The sequence below is a fragment of the Carya illinoinensis genome, chromosome 6 (assembly GCF_018687715.1).
Source record: "Carya illinoinensis cultivar Pawnee chromosome 6, C.illinoinensisPawnee_v1, whole genome shotgun sequence".
NCBI classification, from domain to species: domain Eukaryota; kingdom Viridiplantae; phylum Streptophyta; class Magnoliopsida; order Fagales; family Juglandaceae; genus Carya; species Carya illinoinensis.
In genome coordinates, this window is record NC_056757.1 from 35330406 (window position 1) to 35353728 (window position 23323).

The 23323-nt window shown below is 36.2% G+C and overlaps 3 protein-coding genes across 12 annotated transcripts; 2 read left to right on the forward strand and 1 right to left on the reverse strand.

Moving 5' to 3' along the window:
* The first annotated feature begins 855 nt into the window (after positions 1-855).
* LOC122314377 (GATA transcription factor 24-like) lies at positions 856-5237 on the forward strand. 3 transcript variants are annotated; one of them, XM_043129911.1, is made up of 8 exons: positions 856-995; positions 1426-1799; positions 2959-3042; positions 3139-3272; positions 3750-3872; positions 4114-4219; positions 4671-4742; positions 4906-5237. In XM_043129911.1, exons 2-8 carry the CDS (start codon positions 1491-1493, stop codon positions 5002-5004), a joined length of 927 nt encoding a protein of 308 aa, XP_042985845.1. In that variant the 5' UTR covers positions 856-995; positions 1426-1490; the 3' UTR covers positions 5005-5237. The 3 variants fall into 3 exon arrangements, with proteins under 3 accessions (XP_042985845.1, XP_042985846.1, XP_042985844.1); XM_043129912.1 differs by having other exon boundaries at positions 858-983; XM_043129910.1 differs by having other exon boundaries at positions 910-1061.
* Positions 5238-6435: 1198 nt separating this feature from the next.
* LOC122314427 (GATA transcription factor 19-like) lies at positions 6436-13544 on the forward strand. 6 transcript variants are annotated; one of them, XR_006243707.1, is made up of 11 exons: positions 6437-6997; positions 7763-7849; positions 7936-8069; positions 8824-8925; positions 9089-9203; positions 11365-11424; positions 11884-11952; positions 12416-12476; positions 12762-12851; positions 13126-13194; positions 13268-13544. XR_006243707.1 is itself a non-coding variant. In XM_043130029.1 (11 exons), exons 1-11 carry the CDS (start codon positions 6737-6739, stop codon positions 13313-13315), a joined length of 1104 nt encoding a protein of 367 aa, XP_042985963.1. In that variant the 5' UTR covers positions 6438-6736; the 3' UTR covers positions 13316-13544. The 6 variants fall into 6 exon arrangements, 4 of the variants coding, with proteins under 4 accessions (XP_042985965.1, XP_042985966.1, XP_042985963.1 ...); XR_006243708.1 differs by having other exon boundaries at positions 12771-12851; XM_043130029.1 differs by having other exon boundaries at positions 6438-6997; positions 12416-12484.
* A 782-nt stretch (positions 13545-14326) lies between these two features.
* LOC122314426 (dynamin-related protein 3A-like) lies at positions 14327-23259 on the reverse strand. Of its 3 annotated transcripts, none has more exons than XM_043130026.1 (21): positions 22646-23259; positions 21477-21759; positions 21343-21371; positions 21090-21191; positions 20863-20931; positions 20713-20772; positions 20286-20399; positions 19639-19687; positions 19392-19501; positions 18489-18581; positions 18296-18388; positions 18068-18217; positions 17158-17265; positions 16967-17062; positions 16736-16778; positions 16320-16468; positions 16081-16227; positions 15780-15832; positions 15580-15679; positions 14964-15240; positions 14327-14851 (listed from the first exon to the last, which is right to left on the reverse strand). In XM_043130026.1, exons 1-20 carry the CDS (start codon positions 23021-23023, stop codon positions 14965-14967), a joined length of 2502 nt encoding a protein of 833 aa, XP_042985960.1. In that variant the 5' UTR covers positions 23024-23259; the 3' UTR covers positions 14327-14851; position 14964. The 3 variants fall into 3 exon arrangements, with proteins under 3 accessions (XP_042985960.1, XP_042985959.1, XP_042985962.1); XM_043130025.1 differs by having other exon boundaries at positions 14327-14874; XM_043130028.1 differs by having other exon boundaries at positions 14327-15240; positions 18068-18205; positions 22646-23256.
* Positions 23260-23323: the final 64 nt, after the last annotated feature.

The following is a 23323-nucleotide window of genomic DNA, read 5'->3' on the forward strand; positions in this document are numbered from 1 at the left end:
TTATATCTTTAGTACATGGTACAGATTGATAGATGGGGGGTTGCATGTGGGTGGGTTTGATTGCATTTTGTGCCAAAAAGATTCACTTGGTTGATTCCTCAAATTTCAGAATCAATTTCAACCTATCGTTCTTGCTAACCAAAACCCAAATATCTTAAGACCTAATTTGGTGGCTTAGGAACTCGAGCATTCCTAAAAATTAGAAATAAATATATGTATATATTAATCTTAGAAGGAGCCATCAGCACTTTCATAGGTTACAATAGCTGTTCATTCTTTTATTTATTTTTAAGCATGTTTCATTCGTAAAGTTATAAAAAGATATAAATTAGAGTGTTGTAGCAATTTAATTATACAATAAAATGAGGATTTTTGTCACTCGGGAAATTCAGTACACGATGAGGAATCCAAATTAGGAAAATGATTCTATACATTTAGTTGGAGGCTGTCTATTACACTAAATTGTATTCATATTGATTTTGAGATCGATGAATTTTCTTTTTTACAGTTCATTGTTCAAAGTTACACAGCAGATGTTGACTGTCTCTAGTGGTTGTCTGGATTGCCCTTATGTTACAACAGCTGTTCATCATATTAGAAATGTCTAGCATTTCAAGAATATTTTGAAAAAAAAATTATTCTATTATTAAGTTAATATGCAGAACATACTATACATATTATTTAAATGATAATATTTAATTTATAAAATTTAAAATTTATCTTAAAAATTAAATTATGTATTATAAATAATTTATTAAATATATTATCTGACTTAATAAATTTGTATAATTTTAAGTTAATTTGTAGATTCTTTTTATAAATATATCATTTATTGTGAGCATAACATCAGCTCGTGCCGACTCAGCAATTAAGGTAAAACCTTGTATTCTCTGACCACTCACCACTCTGTTCTGTCCGCTGCCGTAGAATTGCCGCATATTTCATCTGTTTCGCCCCCGCACCCTCCAACAGTGGCATTTCCCGTAAATAATCCCGTAACTTCTTTCCCCTTTCTTCCTCTCTCACCGCTCACCATAACTGCTCAATCCTTCAAATTTCCTGTACGGTTTAATTACCTTGAACGTTGGATTTCATTAAAAAAGAAATTTCTTCGCATTTTCAATTATTATACCACTGCGGTAAAACTGAATTATAGGTTTTTTTTCAAGGATAATTCAAGCTTTTTAATAGTTACTGGAACTTATTGGGTTTGAGATTTAATTTAAATCCTTGATATTTTCGCTTTTGAATTGTTGTAATTCCGAAGAGCTTTCTCCTGCAATTGTATTCGTAAATTTCAGGTCTATTTTAGGACCTTCCGCTGTGAAGACTTTTTTTTTTTTTTTAAATATTATATATATAGATTTTGCTGTATTTATGAAATTTAGCTTTTTATTAGTGCTTCAATGTGTTTATGAATTCTAGGGGTTTCTGTTTTTTGTACTTCGGAAAAACAAATTGAATGGGTCCTGTAAAGTAAAGCTGCGACAATGCCGGAATCGATTCGTGAAGCTTCGATGTACAATTCAGGAGCAATTGACAATAACATAGAGAGTCACGTTGATGAAGAAGACGAAGATGTTGCAGGAGGCGAAGAGTCCATTGACAACCCCCATATGCGGTTCGAAGACAACGCCTTAGCGGTGACGTTAAACGGTGGCGTCCAGGAAGTTGCTGCAAATTCTATGTATGTTCCCGGCTCTGAATACCCTCCAGTGACCGGTAACGGAGGCGCTGACCAACTCACTCTCTCGTTCCAGGGCGAGGTTTATGTGTTCGATGCGGTTTCTCCGGATAAGGTTCGGGTTTTTTCTTCTAGGTGCTGCTGAAGTTTGTGAATTGTGCTTTGTTTTATGTGTTGATGGTGATTTGGTAGAAAAAAGGTTTAGGATCTTGACATGGGTTTTGGTTCATTTGGTGAATTTTCTAGTCGTTTTGCCATATGGTTCCTTTTTTCTTAATTATGCTAGGTTTCATAAATTTCTGATGCGGCTTAGGGCTTACCCACCCATTAGGGTTTGGGTTAGGTTTTTGGAATTTAGTATGATTATGTGGTATCTTAACTATTTTCGTTTTGCAAATTTATGTTTTGCTAGTGTCCACCTAAGCTAGTTTGGTTTTCCCTTTTTGGTCAAATTCGTGCATCTGATTTACTTTTATGTATATAGCTTTCATTTACCCTCAAAGACTATTAGGACTTTTCGATTGGATTTTGGCTATAATGCCATTTTTATGTTTGGATGCTGTGTAACCCGAAAACAATTACTCTTCTATCTGCTGGCTACGTTTTTAATGACGTATGTGCTTCTCCTTTCTTTTTCTCCCCGTTCTTTCTCAAGTTTTAAGAAATTTTTAGTGCATTGAAGAATCAAAAGGTCATATTAGGCTTGTAATTTATATGGGATATAAAAGTTATATTGGTTTTTGTCAGTGGTGATAGATTTGGGTGAACTAAGTGTCCATGAGTTTCTTGTAATGGGTGTTCATCAAGCATAGGTGCATCTATTGTATATGTCGGGTATTTGGGCTATGCCTATATTCTTCATTAATAAAGTCCTTCATTACTTATAAAAAAACAGTTGGTTTTTGGGTTATATTCCTGTAACTTTTTTTATTTTCCTGAATCATTTCAGAGTTCTAGACTTGTACAAAGATCTAGTTGTGTTATAGTTATCAGTAAAATACTGTTTTTTTTTTTTTTTTACATTTTTTTACATATTGCTACTCGATGATGGATTGTTTTTCCAGTTTAAACAGCCATGTAAGTCGAAGTGGTTCTTTTAATGGATCTTGGTTGTGGTAAGAAAAATATTAGAACCAGATTACTCTATCCAAGAAAGAGAAGGAAACAAATAATGCGGTTCTGGTCATCTTCATACACATCCAGTATTTTAGGGTTTAAGGCTTGTAAATATGAAACAGTAAGTAATTTAAGATTTTCTTGGGTTGATTTGACAGGTGCAGGCTGTGTTGTTACTTTTGGGTGGATATGAAATCCCTTCTGTCATGCCGACCATGGGAGCAGCACCTCTTAATCTAAGGGTGATAAATGCCTAAATCACACAAGTTTTCTGAAAACTATGGCATGTTCCAAAGTTGTTGATTTGTTTGTACTTTCACTGGCTACATCTGTTCCAGGGTATTAATGACTTTCCTGGAAGATCAATTCAACCACAGAGAGCTGCTTCTTTAAGCCGTTTTCGAGAGAAGAGAAAAGAGCGGTGTTTTGATAAGAAAATCCGTTATAGTGTACGGAAAGAAGTTGCACTCAGGTATGTTTAAATTGCACTTTCTAACTGTAAAACAAGTTGCAGATTAAAATTTGATTATTCTAGTTGAACTAGCTGTTCTCATATTAAGTCTAATGTTGGTTTTATATCCAACAAAAATAAAAATTTAGTTAGATATACTAGAGACTCAAAGAGGTTGGCTTTGAAATACTTGTGATCTCAATAATAATTTAGGGTTGCACTGTCTCTCTCTGTCTCTGTTTTTGAGAGAAAAAGGAAGGAAAAGGGAAGAGGAGGGGGGGGGGGGGGGGGGGGGGGGGGGGGGGTGGTGTGGTGGTGGTGGAGGGGAGTAAGTTGGATATTATGGAATAAATGCAGCATTGTGAAGCTTTGCCCCGTTCCCTCTCACTGTCTATTGGTTTCTTTTTTCCCCGCCTATATCTTTATTGCCTTTCCCCTTCTGCCAGAATGGGTTTCCTTCTGGTCACCTTCTCATCTTTCATCCGTGCCTATATGCAGGATGCAGCGTAAGAAGGGTCAGTTTACATCATCGAAGGCCATAGCTGATGTAGTGGGGTCAGAGTCTTCAGTTCTTAGCGGAGCACAGGGTTCTGGACAAGATGATAGCATGCAGGAAACTTTGTGAGTGCAATCTCTCTCTCCAGTGTATACTTTTCTATTCTGAGGACCATAGAATGGATCTTCCTATCACCTGCCTATAGTGCCCTTCCCATTTAAGTTGATATAAACGCTCCCCAAGTTTCTGATGCGTCTTTGAAGAAGTTGATGGTGGCAGGTTTGAACTTAAGATCATTACATACTTATGAAAAATATGCTCTCTCTCTCTCATTTTGTAAAATCTTTTCTGTGACGTTCTTTGCAGATGTACACATTGTGGAATCAGTTCAAAGTCCACTCCAATGATGCGTCGAGGGCCAGCTGGTCCAAGGACTTTGTGTAATGCATGTGGGCTCAAGTGGGCCAACAAGGTTTGTGCAATTACAAAAACAATATACTGAAGTCATGTACATTGAGTGCTTTGTGGGTTGCAGTACCGGTTCTGTAGATCTTCACATTACTGTTTATGGCTGTATTCACCTTGTTTAATTTGGTTATTTAGTTAACCTCTATACTGTCTACTTCCACTTCGACCTTGGGTTGATCTTTCCTCCTGGCTTCTAAGGGATTTTGTGAGGGTAGATGAGGTTGTAGAATCATAGATTTCTTTTACTTCGTTTTTTATCTTTACCACATGGCACTTGAATTGTGTTCCTTTTTGTTCATCCACACAAAGTTGAATATTTAACTAATCTTGAAGACACATCATACTCACAACCATGCATGCTAAGCCTTGTAAATTTCCTCAAAGATATTGTGCTCTCTCCAAAACTAATTCCAAGTGCTTTGAGTGATCTTAATATCATAACTTGGGTTTTGTAGGGAGTTTTACGAGATCTTCCCAAGGTTTCCAATGTGAGCGTCCTGGATTCCTCTGTGAAGACAATTGAACAGGTAGAGCTACACCCCTTGTGAAGATGTCTGTGAACCCTTCCCCCCACCAGACAATTCTTTTTCCTGCCCTCGTATATTTTTTTTTTCTGTATATTTGTGGGTATGTGCGTGTGATTTTCTATTCCTCCGTCTTCCCCCTCTTCCTCATGGGTGCTTATCACAGAGCGATGGTGACGCAATCGATTCAGATGCTGTAACCCCGGCTGCAGAACTGGTCTCCTCTGCTAATGGCGATAACTCAGCTGTAACTGCAGAAAGATGACTGACAAATTAGCAGCCTGCATTGCAGTAGTTGGGGATCTAAATTCGCCTGTAGTAACGTACAATTTGCTTTGACCGTGTACATATAACGCTGTATCTTCAACTCTTATTTTACATACATGTCATTTATGTTACTTTTCGATTACCTACTGAAAAACAAAAAAACTTGTTCTTTGTGTGTGTGGCTATAATTTGTACGGGCGACAATGGGTTCATCTCCTCTGTTTTGGGCAATTCTTTAATGTCGCAGCAAGAATCTTGGCATTTCTTTATACCTGCACACGAAGATGAACGAACATCTTCGTTTTTCACGTGGAGACCAACAACTCTAGGGGGAAAATGAAAAGGTTATTACTACCGGAAGGAAGTAGAGCTAAATCATCTTACAATTTTTTATACAATTATATTTTAATTTATCAATTACCGACATTATTATAAAATAATTTAAAAATTAAAATCATTTTATATAAATATTCTTATTTTAAAATATGGTTATATAAAGAATAAAAAGGTTGAGTGTGTGTCATTACTCTTTTCTAATACTGATAGGAATAATGGTAAAATCAGTTTACGATTTATGGTTTTAATGTTCACAAAAATTAATACTTGAATGAGTAATATTATATATAGTTCATTTTAGAAAATGTAGAATCTATCATTAAAAAAATAAATTTTTATATAAATATCAGATTCATCCACTATTTTAAAAGAGTTTCCAAAGTCTTAAAATTATAAATTCATTTCTTTATTTCGAATAATGTTGAGATAAGTTAGGATTAAGGCTGAAAATTAAATAAAATATTATTAAAATATAATTTTTTAATATAATTTTTATTTTAAAATTTAAAAAAGATAAATTATTTATTATATTTGATACGAGAGTTTAAAAAATTTATAATAATTATATGATATAAAATAAAATTAGATGGTTAGGTTACTTAAGATAGAAGTTAAACGAGTTTTTTTGTACTTGATATTTGTATTATTGGTAGTGCTATTATACTACTCAAGTTTATCGTCTTGGTGGGTTCTTAATATAAATTATAATTTTTTTTATTTTAAATATATTTAAATATTTTTAAAAAATTTAAAAAAATACTAATATATTAATAATTACTTCTATTAAGTAAAAAAATATTAAAAATAAAATAAAATACATAAGAATAAACTGGAATTTGAGCCGATTAGAAAGAATTATATACCATAAAATATTGGACTTAGTATGACAGCAGCAAGCATAAAGATAACGCTCCTCTCTCAACCATTGGATGTGTTTTCAACGGTGATACACGTGGAAGTTCGTTGGGACTCCTTCGTGTCCGTCCCCACTTGACACACACCCTCCTCCTCTCCGTTCCACACCACGTGACCTACTACGTCTTACTTCATGGGCCCCACGTAATCTCTCCATCACACCTTCCTCTATTCAACGGCTCCGATCGCCGTCAATCTCAAGTTTCTGGAAACAAGTCTTGAAATATTCTTCTCTTTCTTCGTTTCAGTATTCCAATGGACTCTTCCTTCTAGGAAACTCCAACCAACATAGCTTTCATTATCTTTCCATTTTCGTCGTCATGAGTCCTATACTTGTATACATATATAGGGTTTTATAACTTGGGAATTGAAGCGATTGGGGGTTTAAGCGTCCAAGTTCCTGTCTGGAAAGCGAGAAATTTTTTTAGGGCCGAGAAATTTCGGATAGGGAGAGTGACTGAGTGGGTGATGTTTGTGGAATGAAGATGGTGAATGCGCAGCCACTGCAGGCGAGGCCATTCGAGGAGCCAGAGTACCAGCTGGTGCAGGTGCCGATAGAGGTGGTAGGTGGATCCGAAGACGAATACGTGAATGGAGGTGCCCCGCACGAGGCCATGAATGGAGTGGAAGAGGTGGAAGCTCGGGTGAATAGCGGTTCCGTGTTGAAGTCTCGCACCAGCGAGCTCACGGTTGCGTTCGAAGGCGAGGTCTACGTTTTCCCCGCGGTCACGCCGGAGAAGGTTGGCGTTATTTGTTACTACTATCTTCGTCTTGGTTGTTTTCGGTCTTTGAGGTCTGATTGGTTCTGTTTAACAAAAGAAAATAAAATAAGGAGGATGAAAATCAAGTGGTTAACAAAACTAAGTGGCTGTCCTTCAATTTTATTTATTTATTCATTTTGGTAAACGATTATAAGCGATTTACAATTAGGATTTTTTTATTAGAAATTCGTATATGATTGAGATATTTTAGTCGGCCTGCTTGAGTTTTAGGTTTCAGGATGACTGTCGCCCTATAGAAATGCATCATTTGGTTAAGCCATTTCCCTTTGGGATCTAGATTTATTTTTTTCGCTTTAATAGGACTGGGATGTAGATTGTTGACTCACTATTTTTTCTACTTATTTGGGCTGGCATGGGATGGGTTGTATGGAGTATTCCGGCCACTGGTGGTCTCTTATAAGGTTGTTACAGCCTGATGAGTTTCAATAGATAAGGGCCAAAGTGTCCAAATACTATTCTATCAGAGGGGGATGTGATTAGGTTTTGTAGTTATCTCGTTTCAGTGGGCTGCTTGAGTCGTTAGTTTGGTACCAAGTTGACTATTATGTTTGTTATGATTTTTAATATTTCATGTGTACTTCTACTCAAATTGCAATAGGAATTTTGTTTTGGTGTACTTTAATCTTTAGTTTGGTTTTCTTCTTGTTTGAATGGCATTGGCATGTGATGCTTGAGAGTTTTTTGGGTTAAATAAGCCTGATTTGCTGGAATTTGCACATGCAGGTGCAGGCAGTGCTACTACTGCTGGGAGGGTGCGAAATACCTGATAGTGTCCCTAGCTCTCAGTTTCTGCTACAACAGAATAGCAGGGTATTCCACTGAAGAACCGCTGTGCTTGTGAAAATTCTTTTAAAATTTCCTTATTTTCATTTTTTATTTTTTCAATTACACATTAGGGTATAGGTGATACGTCACGTGGTTCAAAAATTTCGCGAAGAATTGCATCCCTTGTTAGATTCCGTGAAAAGCGAAAAGAGAGATGTTTTGAAAAGAAAATTCGGTACTCTTGTCGAAAGGAGGTTGCTCAGAGGTTAGTTCTAAGCATGTTTTGGAAACTTCTGTTATACGCAGAAAAGCAAGGCCTTCATATATATATATATATATAATGTAAAGTTGTTGACTTCAAATACTCAATATTATCTTGAAGGGATCTCTCTGGGATTTTCGCAACATGCTTTGTACACTCCTTACCAAAAGTTTTATAGATCTTCGCAAGGACATGGTTCTATAAAAGGCACATTATACAATAACCTAGATTTTCATCTATAGAACTTCTAAAGAATTGAAAACCTTGATGTTGATGGTTGATTTCTTTCCTAATTTTCCTTTGACTCTTACTGCATCACTCAATTGAGATGTCAAATAAGAAAATGCTTAGAGACAACCATAAAACCAATTACTCTTGTTCTCTTATTCTTTTTTTCTTTTAAATTCATGGCATTTTGTTGTATTTTATACTCTTTACCTATCAAAAAAATTTATGGCATTTTGAGCTAGAGAAAAACTGAATCATTTGTTGAACCCAGTACACCATCATCCAATTCCAAAGAGCTCTGACCTATTAAATCCTAGTTATTCCTAATCGGACAAATTATGCCACCAATATTGAATGAGAACTGAAGCATGTTTGTATCACTTCAAAAAATATATCTTTATTATCAATACAAATTTTGTTTACCAATAAAAAAATGTAAAATATATCTAGTGGTGTGGAGAGAGCGACTCTCTGAAATTCTCTCCTTTCTTAACCATTGTGGTAGAGCTAACTTTGATTTGTCTTTTAGGATGCATCGTAAAAATGGACAGTTTGCGTCTTTAAAGGGCACCTACAAAGCGGCTGCAGAAAATGGGGATTCAAGTGATGGCACACCTAGTCATGCAACTATGTGAGTTTGAAGCTAAATGTTCATTTGCTTGTTTAAACTTCATGGACAAAAGTTTAAGTCAGTTTTCCCCAAGTATGTCATGGTGCTTGTAGCATCCACTACTCAATGCTGAGATGGCTCTTATTCTTTTGTTTTGATTGCTCTGTTTTTGCATTGTGTGTAGTTTACGTAGATGTCAACACTGTGGTATTAGTGAAAAGTCTACTCCAGCGATGCGTCGGGGGCCAGCTGGGCCTAGATCCCTGTGCAATGCATGTGGACTTATGTGGGCAAACAAGGTAGGTGTTGGCAGATTATGCACACACACACACACACACACACACACACATGTTATTGCAATTATCAAAGAATGTCTCTGTGAAGATTGCTTCTTCATTTAATCTTTCAAGTCTTTTGAAGATTCTATGAGGCAGGGCTCTTTATGACAACAGAGATTGATATTGCTTATGGTATCCTCAGATTTTGGGAAAGATTTATTTTGTGATGAAGCAAGGTACGAAAATATAAAAAGTAGATTTCCATGAGAATGAAGACAACAAAACATGAAATATAAGATGGGCAAAAAAGGAAAGATAAAATAAATATTTATATACCCAAAGCCTATGAACCAAAGTTTTGAATTCCGTTTTGGTGACCATTCTGGTTGAAGCACTGGAACGGAATATTTCAGTACCGGTACGTTTCGGAATCGAAGTTATATGAATAAATTATATAAATTTTATATATAAACAATTATATATCAATACCAAAAAAAAAAAAGTTCGGATAGCATATAAATATCTTAAAAATAAATCATATGCTTAACATATAAATAAATTCAGTTATTAAAAAAAAATAATCGCACGTAGCAGAACTTGGACCATCTTCCAGAATTATCAACCCATTATACGAACAACATAAATATAAGAGCTTTAAAGTTTAAACCTTTTTTATTCACGATTTTTTTTAATCATTATTATATTTTATCTACATTTTACTAACACACTTAAGTTACTGACACAGCACGCCCCTTTCCCAAGATTCTACCTAAGCACTTCAACTACATGGTCAACCAGTCACCTCAAAAGCAAGTTGACTCTTTTTTATTTTTCATCTCACCATTTCAGACCGAAACACTAATTTCGGCCGGAATGGACTGGAACAGGTTGAATTGCCCGGAATTTTAGCCGTTACGGAATATCTACCTCAACCATTCCGGTTACTGTTCCGGCACAGAAAATTCTGGCCATTCCGGCCGGAACAAAACAAAAATAAAAACTATGCTATGAACTATGAATTTACTCAGCATCAGTATTTGGCTAGTGCAGTCAAAATGGATGCCAACAAGCCAAAGCCAAGCCAAATATCAGGCTGCTCAACCGCAGCTCTGATGGTTTTGGATCCGATAAACCTTGGCTAGATCTGAAGTCAAGACTGAAGTTCGCTGTTCCATGCAGATTATCATAAACTTGAGATGATTTAGTTAGAAATCTGACAGATGATCACATATCTCAAATATTTCTTTGGATTTTATGGCTGTAAATTTTTTAAAAGAAAACTGATCGAATTAAATATATATCCTGATCATGAGCCCACTTGAGCTGTTCTTGAGCCTTGCCAGTACTTTTAGTGGGAAATCCTGCCATCTTTCAGTGTTGTTTAACATTTTTAAGGAATGGATTGCTGATTTCCCAATCTTGAGGTGTAGTACACGAAATCTCTCGACTTGCAACTTGGGAACTATTTCTGGCATGGCTATTCTATTATAATGGGATCATCATTATACTTGTTATTGCTAACTTTATGTTTACAATTATTTTCTGTAAATATTGTTGAATATGTTCATTCAAAAGGACTTATAAAAAACAATTAGTTTTACGGGAAAGCTCAAGTCAAGGGAAGACTAAAAGGAGGGCATTTTGAAGACGTTCTTGTAGTGGGATTTTTGGGTAGAGGATTAGTTATACAAGAAACAAGGGGCTGGGGTTGGGGATGTGTGTTACATTCCAATTTGGGCTTGGTGTATTTTGGGTAGTTTTCACGGATTTTTTTGGTCATTAGGGGCTCTCCAGTATGGGCTAGGTGTTTTCTTGTATACATCCAGTGTAGTTGGTTACTCTTATTGATATATATAATATTTTTACTTATAAAAAAAATAAAAAATAAAAAACAATGATGTTCATTCAAAAGGGATTGGGTGTTTAAGATATGAGAGGGGGTAAGTTTCTTTATGTAACCCTTAGGTCAAGTGTTTATTTTTCATCTGGAGTGCCCATTCTTGCAAAAATACGTATTACCTCTCTGCCATGTGTATTGAAGTGTTTTTGTATTGATGTTCTTAAATTCTTTTTTAGCTTCTCTCTTAAACCTGTATTCTTGTTTGTAATATTATTTAATTTATAATGGTATTTTCCTTTTGGTTCTACTCACCCTTTTTTAATCTTTTTACCGATCTTGAAGGGAACCTTGAGAGATCTTGCAAAAGCAGGAAGGATCATTCCTCTCGACCAAAATGAGCCTGTACGTATTTTGATCTATATTTCCTTAATACTGTCCCACATGGTATCTGCATGCATTTGTCACTGGGAAATGCTACTACACACGATGTGTAATGAAATTCTTTGAAAGTGGATGTATGCCACATCTAGATACATACTCGAACCTGACATCACAAAGCCGGTTTAGGACAGATCGAGTCATAAATATTAAGAAAGAAATTCTCGTCAATAAAATCCTTATTTAACAATCAAAAGAAAAATTAAGAAATTTAAGATTAAATAATTTTCCTTAAGCTGACAAAAATCGATGTTCGTTATGGGCAATGTTTTTAATGCCTTCTTTCTTTATTTAGATCTTTTATGATTTATCAACTGAAAATCTGGTGGTTATAGGGTACTTTGTGGACTCATCTGCCAAATTTCTCGTAACATGTAGTTTTAGTATAGAATGTCATTCATGAAGATATTGTTTGTACCTCAGGACACTCCTGCTGATATTAAGCCTTCGACGATGGAACCTGAAAATTGTTATGCTGACGAGGATGAGCAGGTATAAATTCTTAGGATTAGTGGTGATGCATTTGAGCTAAACAAATAAATCTCCAATGCTGATTTATCTGAAATGTGTGTGCACCCATGCGTTTTTTCCCATCTTTTTTTTTATTTTTTTTCCAATCCTAACAATTGGTTGTATTGGTTTCCCCTAACCATCGGTGGGTTATTGAAGAACCTCCTGGAAGCTTTGTTTGATTACAAGTGAGAACCGAGAAGTTTAATGCAAAAACCTTGTATTTTTACTCAAATACCCCAAACTTATCTTACGATTTTAAGATACATTATCATTCAAAAAATTATTTGTCAAATTGCTTTCTGAAATTGTGTATTTGTTGATTTTTCCAAGAGTGGTTCCAGATAAAACATATTTTATGCTTAATAAATGCAGTCTAAAACTATTATTGTATATTACTAATACTAATGTTCTAATACCGAATTCTCCTGTGTCGACTGCTCAGGGAAACCTGAATGATGCAAAACCTGTACCTTTGGAGCTTGAAAATCCTTCTACGAGGTCAGGTGAGCAGGTAGGACATGCTCCGTTCTTGACCAGACACTGGAAAACCTAGTTGGCTAGCATGTTGTATAATATTTCACAATGTATTATGTTTTTATCCTATAACATATCAAAACAAAATCTTTTCATCTTATAACGTAGATGCTATGATCCTTTGTGGTCTCACATTCATGTCACTGCTTTAGTACATTAGAGATCCTATTTATAGCAGAAATGCTGCCTAGAAGTTGCCAATTTGAAAGTGACAGCTTGTATATCTGTATCTGGTTTAAGTAAAACATTTATAGCTGATGCAGGATTTCCTGCAAACAACGGAAGCTGTTACTGACCGTATGTCCATAGAACTGGAGAATCCATCCGTTGACCTTGGTGATCAGGTACCGGCATAATAATATATTCTCAGCCTTATAAAAAATATTATTATCTTAGCATCTGTATTATATTTATCAGTTATCGAAATGAATAACATAGAAGATTAGAGAGAGATGCAACTTGCCAAAACATGAAAACATAAATCAACGAGTATGGCTTGCTTCTCTTTCATGTTCTTCTCAGCGTCTTAAGGAACTTATTTCAGATCATTCTAGAAGGAAGCTCTGTGGTATGATTTTACACGCTTGGAGGTTGTTGAAACTTATCTGATTTTTGCAGGAAACCATTGATGAACTTGCAAATGCTTCGGGCACAGAATTTGAGATACCTGAGAACTTTGATGAGCAGGTATTGGTTTATACATGCCAACTTTGATATAAGTTTTTGTTAGTTCTTGAACTTCATGTATGCGTACTGACAGGTTGACATTGACGTCTCGAACACGGGGACTGATTGGCCAAGGAGCTGAAAGTGTGCCCATGTACCCCATAACATGGGGGGAATATGCCTTGCTCTTGACCGGGACGCAGGTACACCGCTGGTTTTCACTAACGTTAGATATCCAGAGGTGGTTTATGTTCATAGACAATTGACTTGTCGATGCAAGTTGTACAACACACATTTTACTTATTTATGTGAGTGGCGCCGTACATTGCATTAGATCTATATTGTGAATAATTCTCCTTTTTTCCTCGTTATTGCCTCTCTCGTCCACTCAATTGCACTTTATTTTGATTGTTTAAGGAGAATTGGGAAAAAAAAAAAAGATATTTGTAGTCTAGAGTGTATAAATCCCATGAAAATGAATAAATAGACAATCTATATAAAAAAATTAATTTTTTAATAATAGATTCCATTCTTTCTGAAAAATAAAAAAAAGTGCGAGGTCTTACCTACTTTAAAAACTGGATCTAACATTAATCGATGTCGAGTCAAATAGTTGGAGGCTAGCAAGAATGGCATTCCATCCATACACTTTTTCCTGTTCAATTAGAAAGGAGAAATAATTTATACAGGGCTCAAATTGTAATGCTACTAGCCTCTATAGAAGGCTCAAGCCATTTGTCTCTTCTCCAAAAGTTTCAAAATAATTAATCAGTATTATTGGAGCTCTATTGAAATATTATAAAAAAGCAAAAATTTCTTTCTCAAAATATTGTAAAATTTTATACACCATCTATTCTTATATGAGATCCTTATTCTTATCATATAGAGCATCACACAAATAGACAAATTCTGTACAGTCTCTGAAAAACATAAAATCCACCACGAAAAAGTAACATTTCGTATGCTAAAATAACAAAGTTATCTCACAAAAATTAGTTCACAAATTTGACGTTGGCGTGCGTGATATGATATGATATTTATTTTATAGTAAAAAAATACTTTATAATCTAATGCATCGTTCGTAAGTTTATTTTCCATCAGATTTCTTTATCATGAATAGAATAGAAAGACTGCAAATCGAATCAACACGATATTGATAAAGAAGCCGATACAAAGTGGTATGAATCAAATAAACCAATAACATATTCATGGAAAAATACTGCTATAATAATATATTCTCTTCAATTACAAAACATTCCATTATGATCAACACAGCCTTACATGTAAAGCGTCAACAACAGAGCAAAGGAGCTTGACTGAAACAAACCATCCTCCCATTTGGTAGCGGCGCATATTGGCACAAAACCACAAACATGGATTATAACTATACAACTGGCTGAAGCCATAACCATTCAACAAAATCTCAAACCAAAAAGCTCGTAAAGAAAAGAGAAGGAATATGTGGTAAGGCTGCTGGTTCTGACAAAAAAGAGAGGTATATGTGCTCCGTGTTATTCTTCTTTTTGCACACTCATTAATAATGCAATTATCGCCTATATTATATTATATTAGAGGAACCAAAAAGAAACATATAAAGAAGAAAATGATACCAATATCTGGCTTTGCACAAAATCTAGGTGGGAGAGAATATGCTGACTCCCCAACCGACAAGCCAGCCCTGACAGGTCAAATTCCAACCATCTCCAAAGTTGGGACAGGGTAATGAAATGAATAACAAAGCCTTGATATCGTTAAGAAAAGGACATGGACCAACACGCAGAGTCAAATACCTTACAGATCCACCGTTGGATAGAGACCTGGCATGTACATGCGTCCACTTCCATTAGAGTCTGCATTACTATAGATTGGTGGCTGAAGCTCCCCCGAGTGAGATGACTTTCGGGACTTCGGATTTTTGGGAGAAGCTGAGTAGGAATCATTGGAATTGCTCATAGAATACATAGATGATGTTGGCAATCCATGGATCTTTGGCAACCCTGTCGGATCACAGCCCAAACTGTAGCCCTTCTCAACTGTCTCAGCTTCTAAAGGCAATTCATCCAAGGTCTACACAAAAGAACTAGTCTCAATGAATTCCACCAATTTCCCATCAAATTTAGTGAGCTTATTGAACCTAAGACAAGACTATGGAATTTATAGCATCTTACAGCTAGTAAACTTAAGCAAAGAAAATTCACCTCCATAAACCCAAGGCTACATAGTTATACACGGTCAGGAAAAGAGCAGTGGGGAAGAAAAAGTCACCCACCATGCAGACAACAAATATTGCTTCCACTAGGTTTATAATAAAAAACCAAACAGAATGGAGAAATTAAAATTTAATTTTGGAGACCCTATAAATACACTAAAGCCTCTGATGCTGGTTACCAATCAGGAAATGATTACCCGGAAAGCCTGTTGAAGAACTCGGAGTGTTTCTCGAGTGCGCTTTCTCTTCATCGCTACCTCCTCTGGCTCCTGCAACATCTCTTCAAACAGGTTCTCCCTGATTTCGACCATAAAAATACATGGAACAATCAACTATCAGCAAGGACAGAAATGAGTATCAAAAAGTCAAATTATTTAGGTACACTGCTCTCCCTTACCGGTAAAGTTTTTTTATGAAAACATTGTGCAGCTCACGTTTCGTATGGTTTACCTGGATGCATGGCAATAAAAGTTGTGGAACTATCAGAACCAAAACAATGCATGATGAAGGAATATTTTACCACACAAATAATGATAGAGAGAACGAAGCTATATAAATTTTTACAGATTGTTGACATGCACATTGATTCAGATGCAATCATAAGAAATAATGTGTAAGACAGATGGATGGCACGTTCTATGCAAAAATACAAAATAATTTTTTTTCCATGATATTACAGGGAAAGCGGATGAGAATACCAGAAAGTGCATAATTGCTTTAGGTACACAGTCCTCGATGTTCTTCCGAACAATGTCATAGTATGATCTCAACAGCAGCTTTATGGCTATAATTTCAATAGCCTCCTCCTCTGATTGGTTTTCTGTTGGCCTCAAGACACTTGGGGGCTTAAAGGATATCAATAAATATTTATTAGAAAATATGAACAGGGGGAAGAATATCAGTTAGTCCACAACAGACACTGGACAGCTAAAAGTACCTCTCTCAACTGGATTATAGAGACGGATTGCTCCAAGCTATGAACAGGTTCACTAAATGACTTGTTTATGAAGCTTTCTTTTCCAGAAGTGCGGTTATCATTTCCACCAAAAATTGATGAAATTCCCCAACTTGAACCACTTGTATTTCCTGATCAATTATCATTCCTCCCAAATTTTAGAATATCTTGGAATCCTAGTACAGATTCTTGATTTTTACCCGCTTTTGCTGTCAGGAACAGCTTTTGCAACCAAGGAAAAAAAGATTTTTTTTTAAAAGTAACCAAGGAAAAAAATATTAAAAGCCTTGGGTTTCAGCTGCTTTCACGCAATTCGCATCATCGAGGATTTGAGGAGTGTGTATCATACAAATTCCAAAGAATGAAGTACAAATAATAATATCAGAATAACACATTACCAGACGATGCAACTTTTTCAACGTCAGCCACAGGCCTAACACCCTACCAGTCCATCAAAATAAATCACAAAACAAAAGTAATTAGACCAACCGTGAATATTAGTGTAAATAAAACCTTGTATCTTAAATAGTATAATGACAAGTTCGAGCACAAATTTTGCATAGTTTTTTTTTTTTTTGTCGCTGTATAAGGGAACTGCTCATTTGCCATCAGAAAAGGACAAAAAATACCTGATCAGACACAACTCCATTGGCTTGCCTGGCAAGCATGGCTCGAGACTTCACACTCCTTTCTGATGTCGGCACCTTATCAGGCTCTAAACCATCCTTTCAGACCAAGGGATGTAAAAAAAGCATCAGGAGAAATGAGAGATCTTAACAATTGCAAAATATACACAACTATAAGCACAGCAAATGTATACCTTTTGCCTGGAAAGAGGGAGAGAGACCTTAGGAAGCTGTTGCTTTGCAATCTCTACAGCTTTACTCCCACCAATAAAATTTGGGTGGGAAGTGTTTATGTAGTCCATCTGCAAATTTGGTTTTATACAAAATCCTCAGCATTCTTTTTTTTTTTTTTTTTTTGGGACAAGTAAAATCCTCAGCATTCTTATGCTTCACAATCAAGTTAAGTGCAGCCAGTATGTATTAAAAGATTCATAATACAAAGCAATATGAATAATTGTATTGCAGAAATAACGCAAGGGAAGTAAGCAAAAAGGACTTTAATTTCTTACTGCTGACCTCATTATTATTATAGACTCCCTGTCCATCAAATACCATATTAGTTATTATCTCCCGCCCCCACGGCCCCAGGAGAGGAGGGGGGGGGGGGGGGGGGGGGGGGGGGAATAACTAGCCACAGAAAATAGATGGATCTTCTGTAGCTACCAATAATGTTTTTATGCTACATTATGCGTATAGGCATGCTTAAAAGAAAAATAAAACAGTCTGATAAGAAATGTTTCGATGCAACAAATGCAACTAAATTAGATGAAAGATTAACAACAATGAAATTACCGATGACCAACACAAGCAAACCACATAATATACAGATGCCAAAATCACCACCATAATTAATCAATCATATCTTTTGCAATGGCTTTGATACCTCCTCCTAGACCATTAGGTTCAATCCTCAATGGGTACCAATTAAACCAATAATCTTAACGTTAGTAAGCATTGTAACATTTGATGGCAAGAAATGTGAAATCCAAGTCGTGTTGAAAATCAATTGCTGTTATCCAGGTTTATAAAGTGGAACAAAAATTAAATTGGAAGGCCCCATAATGAAAAGAAAGTAAGAACATGTCTATCTTGACTTCAGCATACCTCCATCTCAATAATATGCCCAATCATTGTTTCCGAGGGTTGAAGGCCTTCTCGGAGAAAGTTGCCTATAACTTCATCCATACGCTTTCTCAAAACAGGAAATCGCTGCAGTTCATTGACTAGACAGCGGTGGCTTATCTGAGAAGAGAACTATTTTATTTTGAGATTAAGATTTACATGTAGTGGCATTGTGAGACCACCAGAGACAGGACATAAGAAATCCCCCACCTTAATCAATTCGTCATATATGAACCTGGCACACTGAAGGCTTGGATCCAATAGTCGTGCTATTTGCCTTCGAACAAGAACCTCAAACGGCACCTAATACATGGAAAAAAATTAGAATGATATTAAAGCACCAAAATCAAAATGATATTACAGAAATCATTATGTAAAAAAAAAAAAAAAAGGTAAGACCTACTTCCGGAGCAAATAATGCAGATCTAGTGCCAGTTGCATTCTGAATAGAAATTCGAACATCATCATCAGTTAGGTCCTCACACGGATCCACCCCCTGCAAGAGAGATCAAATTGCGTCAGAGACGGTCAATATCACACTACAAACTGGCACTTTAGCCCAGCTACCAAAATGGAATTCAGCACATCACATCTTGGGTGCAAGCTAGCTCACTCATGAAAAATAATTTTAATCAACAAGAGGTTTGGGTGATAATCAGCTATACACTAGTAAACAGTTGTAATGAGTGGGGTATAGACTATCAGGAGCAACTTTGAAAGAGTGATGTTCAACGTTTTTTTTTTTTTTTTTTTTTTTTTGATGCTGGGGAACCTCTCCAAGGCAAGGCCCTTCGGAACCACCCCTGCAAAGTAAACCCTGGTCCCATGTACCACACCCTTGGAAGTTTCCCTACACAGAACTGGTTAAATCGTTGGCTTTTCACCAGGGGGTGTGGCCCCAAATGATTATTTGCACCCATGAGGTGTTAAACCTTGGACCTTGAAGGGAGTGAGACCCTAAGACCAAAGCCTTCACCACTTGGGCCAACCCCTTGGGGTCATGTTCAACAGTTAATTGGTTTAAGGATATCTTTTGAGGTGAATATGAATTTATACACAAAAATCAAAAACTACCATAAATTTGTTCACTTAAAAAATAATCTAAAAATCCAAATCTAACATCATTTACAATTTTCTATATCATTGTGATGTTGGTGGTACAGAAAGACCAATGATTATAGATTAAAAAAAAAAAAAATCATTGAAAGAAGTACCACAAAATCGCAACACCAAACCAAAAAGTGTAAAGCAAATCCCATTGGGAAAAAAAGGCCCAGGGAAAGTGCCTATAGATATCGAAACACACCTCTAAACTCTTGACAAAGATTGATTGAAAAATATAGTGAATTCTTGCTCCACCAGACAGCTCCAATGTTGACATTTCTTCATTTTTCCCCTCCACCATCGAAGAAAATGCTGTTTACAAGAAGGCACAAATCTTACAATCAATGAACAAAACATGGACAAAATAGACATGCTACAGAACGTTAGTTTGAGAAGGCATTGTATATAGAGGGCTAAAGACAACAAATCTAAGGCAAAACCATATTTACCTTCAGAGTACTTTGAAAGAATGTTAAGAAGAAGAGCTCCCTGACCAGCCTATTGAATCCAATAAGTGAGTTAATATATGGGAAACATTCTAATAACATAGAAATAGGATGCCAGAAAAAGCAAAGACTTAGAAAAACTGTAGCAAGATGCTAGTAGTAAAAAAGAAGTTTCCAACTAAGTGAATAAAGAACAGATTATGAAATCAGTCAATGACATCTGAAAAATGTGGAGCCAATCCAACACACAGAAGAAAGTAGATCATAGGAATGTAAAATGCAGGAAGAGTTCCCTGACAAGCTTCTTAGATGTGAAGGATAGAATGTAGGAATCAGTATAAACATTTAAAGAAACGACAAGAGTGGACAGCTTTGAAGTAAATATAAGCAAAGCGTTAGTAATAGCCAACAGAAGCTGCCAAGCAATTTAAAAAAAAAAATATCAACATCAGTCATCAAGTAGTGACAACATTAGACAATATGAAAATTGATTCAAAAACATTCCTTACTGTAGATGACACTGGATCTCAGTGGCATGGAATGCAAAAATAATAATAAAGTCCACTGTCATGACTAGGACAAAACCAATAAGCTTATGACATGCAATGACGATGCAAAGTTGTATGCACTTTCAACATAATAAAACATGCCTTTGATTCTGTGATTTCTCCATAACTAGCATGCTCCTTGGCAACAGAAACCAGTGTAGAGCTTATGCGTGACTTCAGCCCTGGAAGCACTGTCTTGATATGTTGTACTAGAATCTGCAAATGAATCAGATGTAACAAATCTCAGGTTCATAAAGAATTTAAGGATTAAAACCCTAATTTAGCATTCAAGAGAGGAAACTTCTGGGACATATCCAGAACCGCACTAACTTACAACGGGGAAAAATAATTGGATGATAATGCCGAATGAAAGGAAAAAGGGCAGGACAAGGGAACAAGGTGTGTTGCATGTGAACATACACTTGAATTGCAGGAGATGATGAAAAACAATCATCTATTTCAGAATAGCTCAATTACGTTCCAGACTTCCAGTATATTTTTGTGATTAGTGAGTTGTAAAAGTATCTACCTGGTTCAACTTCTTTGCTAACTGAGGAACGCCACAGCGATCAGCTAGACCATTATATACCTATTGAGAAAAATAAAATTAAGTCAACAATTTTATAATGGAATCCAACTCACATAAAGCAATGAATAATATGGGATGGCATGGGCATACTGGACGACTCCGGAAGAACTTTTCCTCAGCCACAAGAGCATCTTTGATACTCCGGTTGAGCATAATATCCTGTTCAAAGCATTAAATTGAACAGAGAAATCAAAACCTAATCCAACTTGCTAACTAGAACTGTATGCTACTTTGTCCATCTCAGTCTTGATTTAAAATTTAAAATTAAAAAAAAAAAACCAAATAAATAAATAAAACCTAAAGAGTTACATGATTACCTCTTGACTACGATTAACAACTCCCACATATCCAAGTCGGAGGGGAATCACTTTCCCAAGCAATAAATTACGGGCATCAGTACCTCTATCCATTATATCCAACTAAATTCATATAGAGAAACACCAAACCTCATCAGAGAATGACCACAGTTTGACAATGTTTGACAAGAATTTTTTTTTTTTTTTTTTTTTTGCTAAGTATGTTTGAAAAGAAAATTAATAGTGAAGAGAATCAAGTTAAGGTATAAGGTACCTTTGTGATTATACCTATGGTTCTATGACCTGCCATTAGAAAATTAACACTTAAAAGTCAATTAAATACATGTAAAAACAACACACAGAAAGAAAACATACCAAAGCAGAAATTTTCCTCAATTCAGAACTCACCATCAGGATCAGCATTTCCAGCAATCTGAAGCGCATCTGAATTTGCTAAATCTGAATTTGCTGGTGTAACAGCCAGAATTAGACAACTTGGTGTTCTAATGTACGACATGATCATTGTCCTAATTCGTGCTTCAATATCAGAGGGCTGGTCACCAACGGGAACCTTTGTTATACCCGGTAGATCCACAAGGGTGATATCAAGAACATTTGGTGAAAAAATCTTCAGACGAATCTGCTTGTCTGAGACACCTTTGTTGCCTCCTGCTTCCCTCTCTGTCTCAGCCTATAGTCCATTGGGAATTATTTAAAAATAAAATATGTGACAAGAAAATAAAAGAAAGGAAAGAAAAGCCAGAGTTCATGGTTTACAAAAACTACTTAAAAGTTCGTTACAAGGATATGTTAAACAATTTGAATTGAGAAAAACAAGCAATCACAAACTAACTTAGCCTAAGAGCAATGAAGAGAGAGATATAGGTGATGTTCAGAGCTTCAAAGAACCTAGCAAAACTGTCACTTATAGCCTACGTTTATATATATATATATATATTTATATATATATATATATATATATATTCTTGGATCAATAAAATCTCTTTTACCTATCAAAATATATATATTACATTAAGTTACAGTAATGTTTCTCTTTCTATACAAACCTTGCTCATGCACAACGAGCAGATTACCTCAATATCAGAAAGAACCGGAGAAAGAAGACAATTTGACTTACACACTGGGTGAGTGTGTGCATGTCAGTGCACCTTCAAATACAATTGACATCATGAATAAAGTACCTGAACTTATAAGGCTAATGCAACAGCTCCAGTGCAAATTAACCAAACCATTCCAGACCGATCAAAGATTTTTGCGCCAGTAATACTAATGCATTCTCATGTATCGTATACTAAGAAATCACGTATCAAAATCAAGATTCATTATCTTCTCCCAAACGTCCTAAGCAACCAGACTCATTTTAACCGTGTATACTCTCTCCATCACTTCCTCAGCAAACAAACAGAAAGTACAGAACCATTAACCCCTCCACTAAAATCTACGAGTCCTACCAGATAATCGAAATCATCACATTTAATCATATTCTCCTTTCTCAGCAACTAAAAACAATCTCCATTGGAACAAAAATTCGAAAAGCAACAGATTAGAAAAGGCACCTGAATTTCTCTCCGAATCTCTGAGAAATCGAAGAACCGTTTCCCCGGCAAATGGAGGAACTCCCCGTACTCCTCCTCCGTTCCGTCCGGCTTCCTCTTCGTCTGCAACAACTGCAGCACGAGCGGCCTCCGAGTGCAGATTTCCGATCCCCTGGGTAGAAAGTCGCGGCCGACTAGGGCCTCGAGCACGCTGGACTTGCCGCTGCTCTGGCTCCCGACCACGGCTACCTGTGGGAGCTCGATGGTCGACTGGCTACCGAGCTGCGCGAAAATGTCCTGTAGCTTGTTGACTATGGGAATCACCGAGTGGCCCAGCGGCGGGGCCGATGACGTCGACGAAGGTGACTGGGACGCCGACGGGACTGCCTCGTCCGCCATGGATGAATGGAACCGGAGTGGATGGGATTGGATCGGTGGGTATGTATGTGGAAGAGTGGAACCACACCTAGGGTTTTGGAATTTAGAGGGAGAGGAGATCGTGGATGTGTGTAATTAGTTATTCAGAAATTTAAAATAGATACCAATATAATACAATACGAAAAATATATTTTGGGATTGAATAAATAGTAATTACTCGGGAAGGTAGGATTCTGTTTGTAGAATTTTTGTGACAATTCCTTGGGAAGGTGGCACACGCCACACGGCTTGACGGACCCTTTCAATTCATTTTTTTAATAT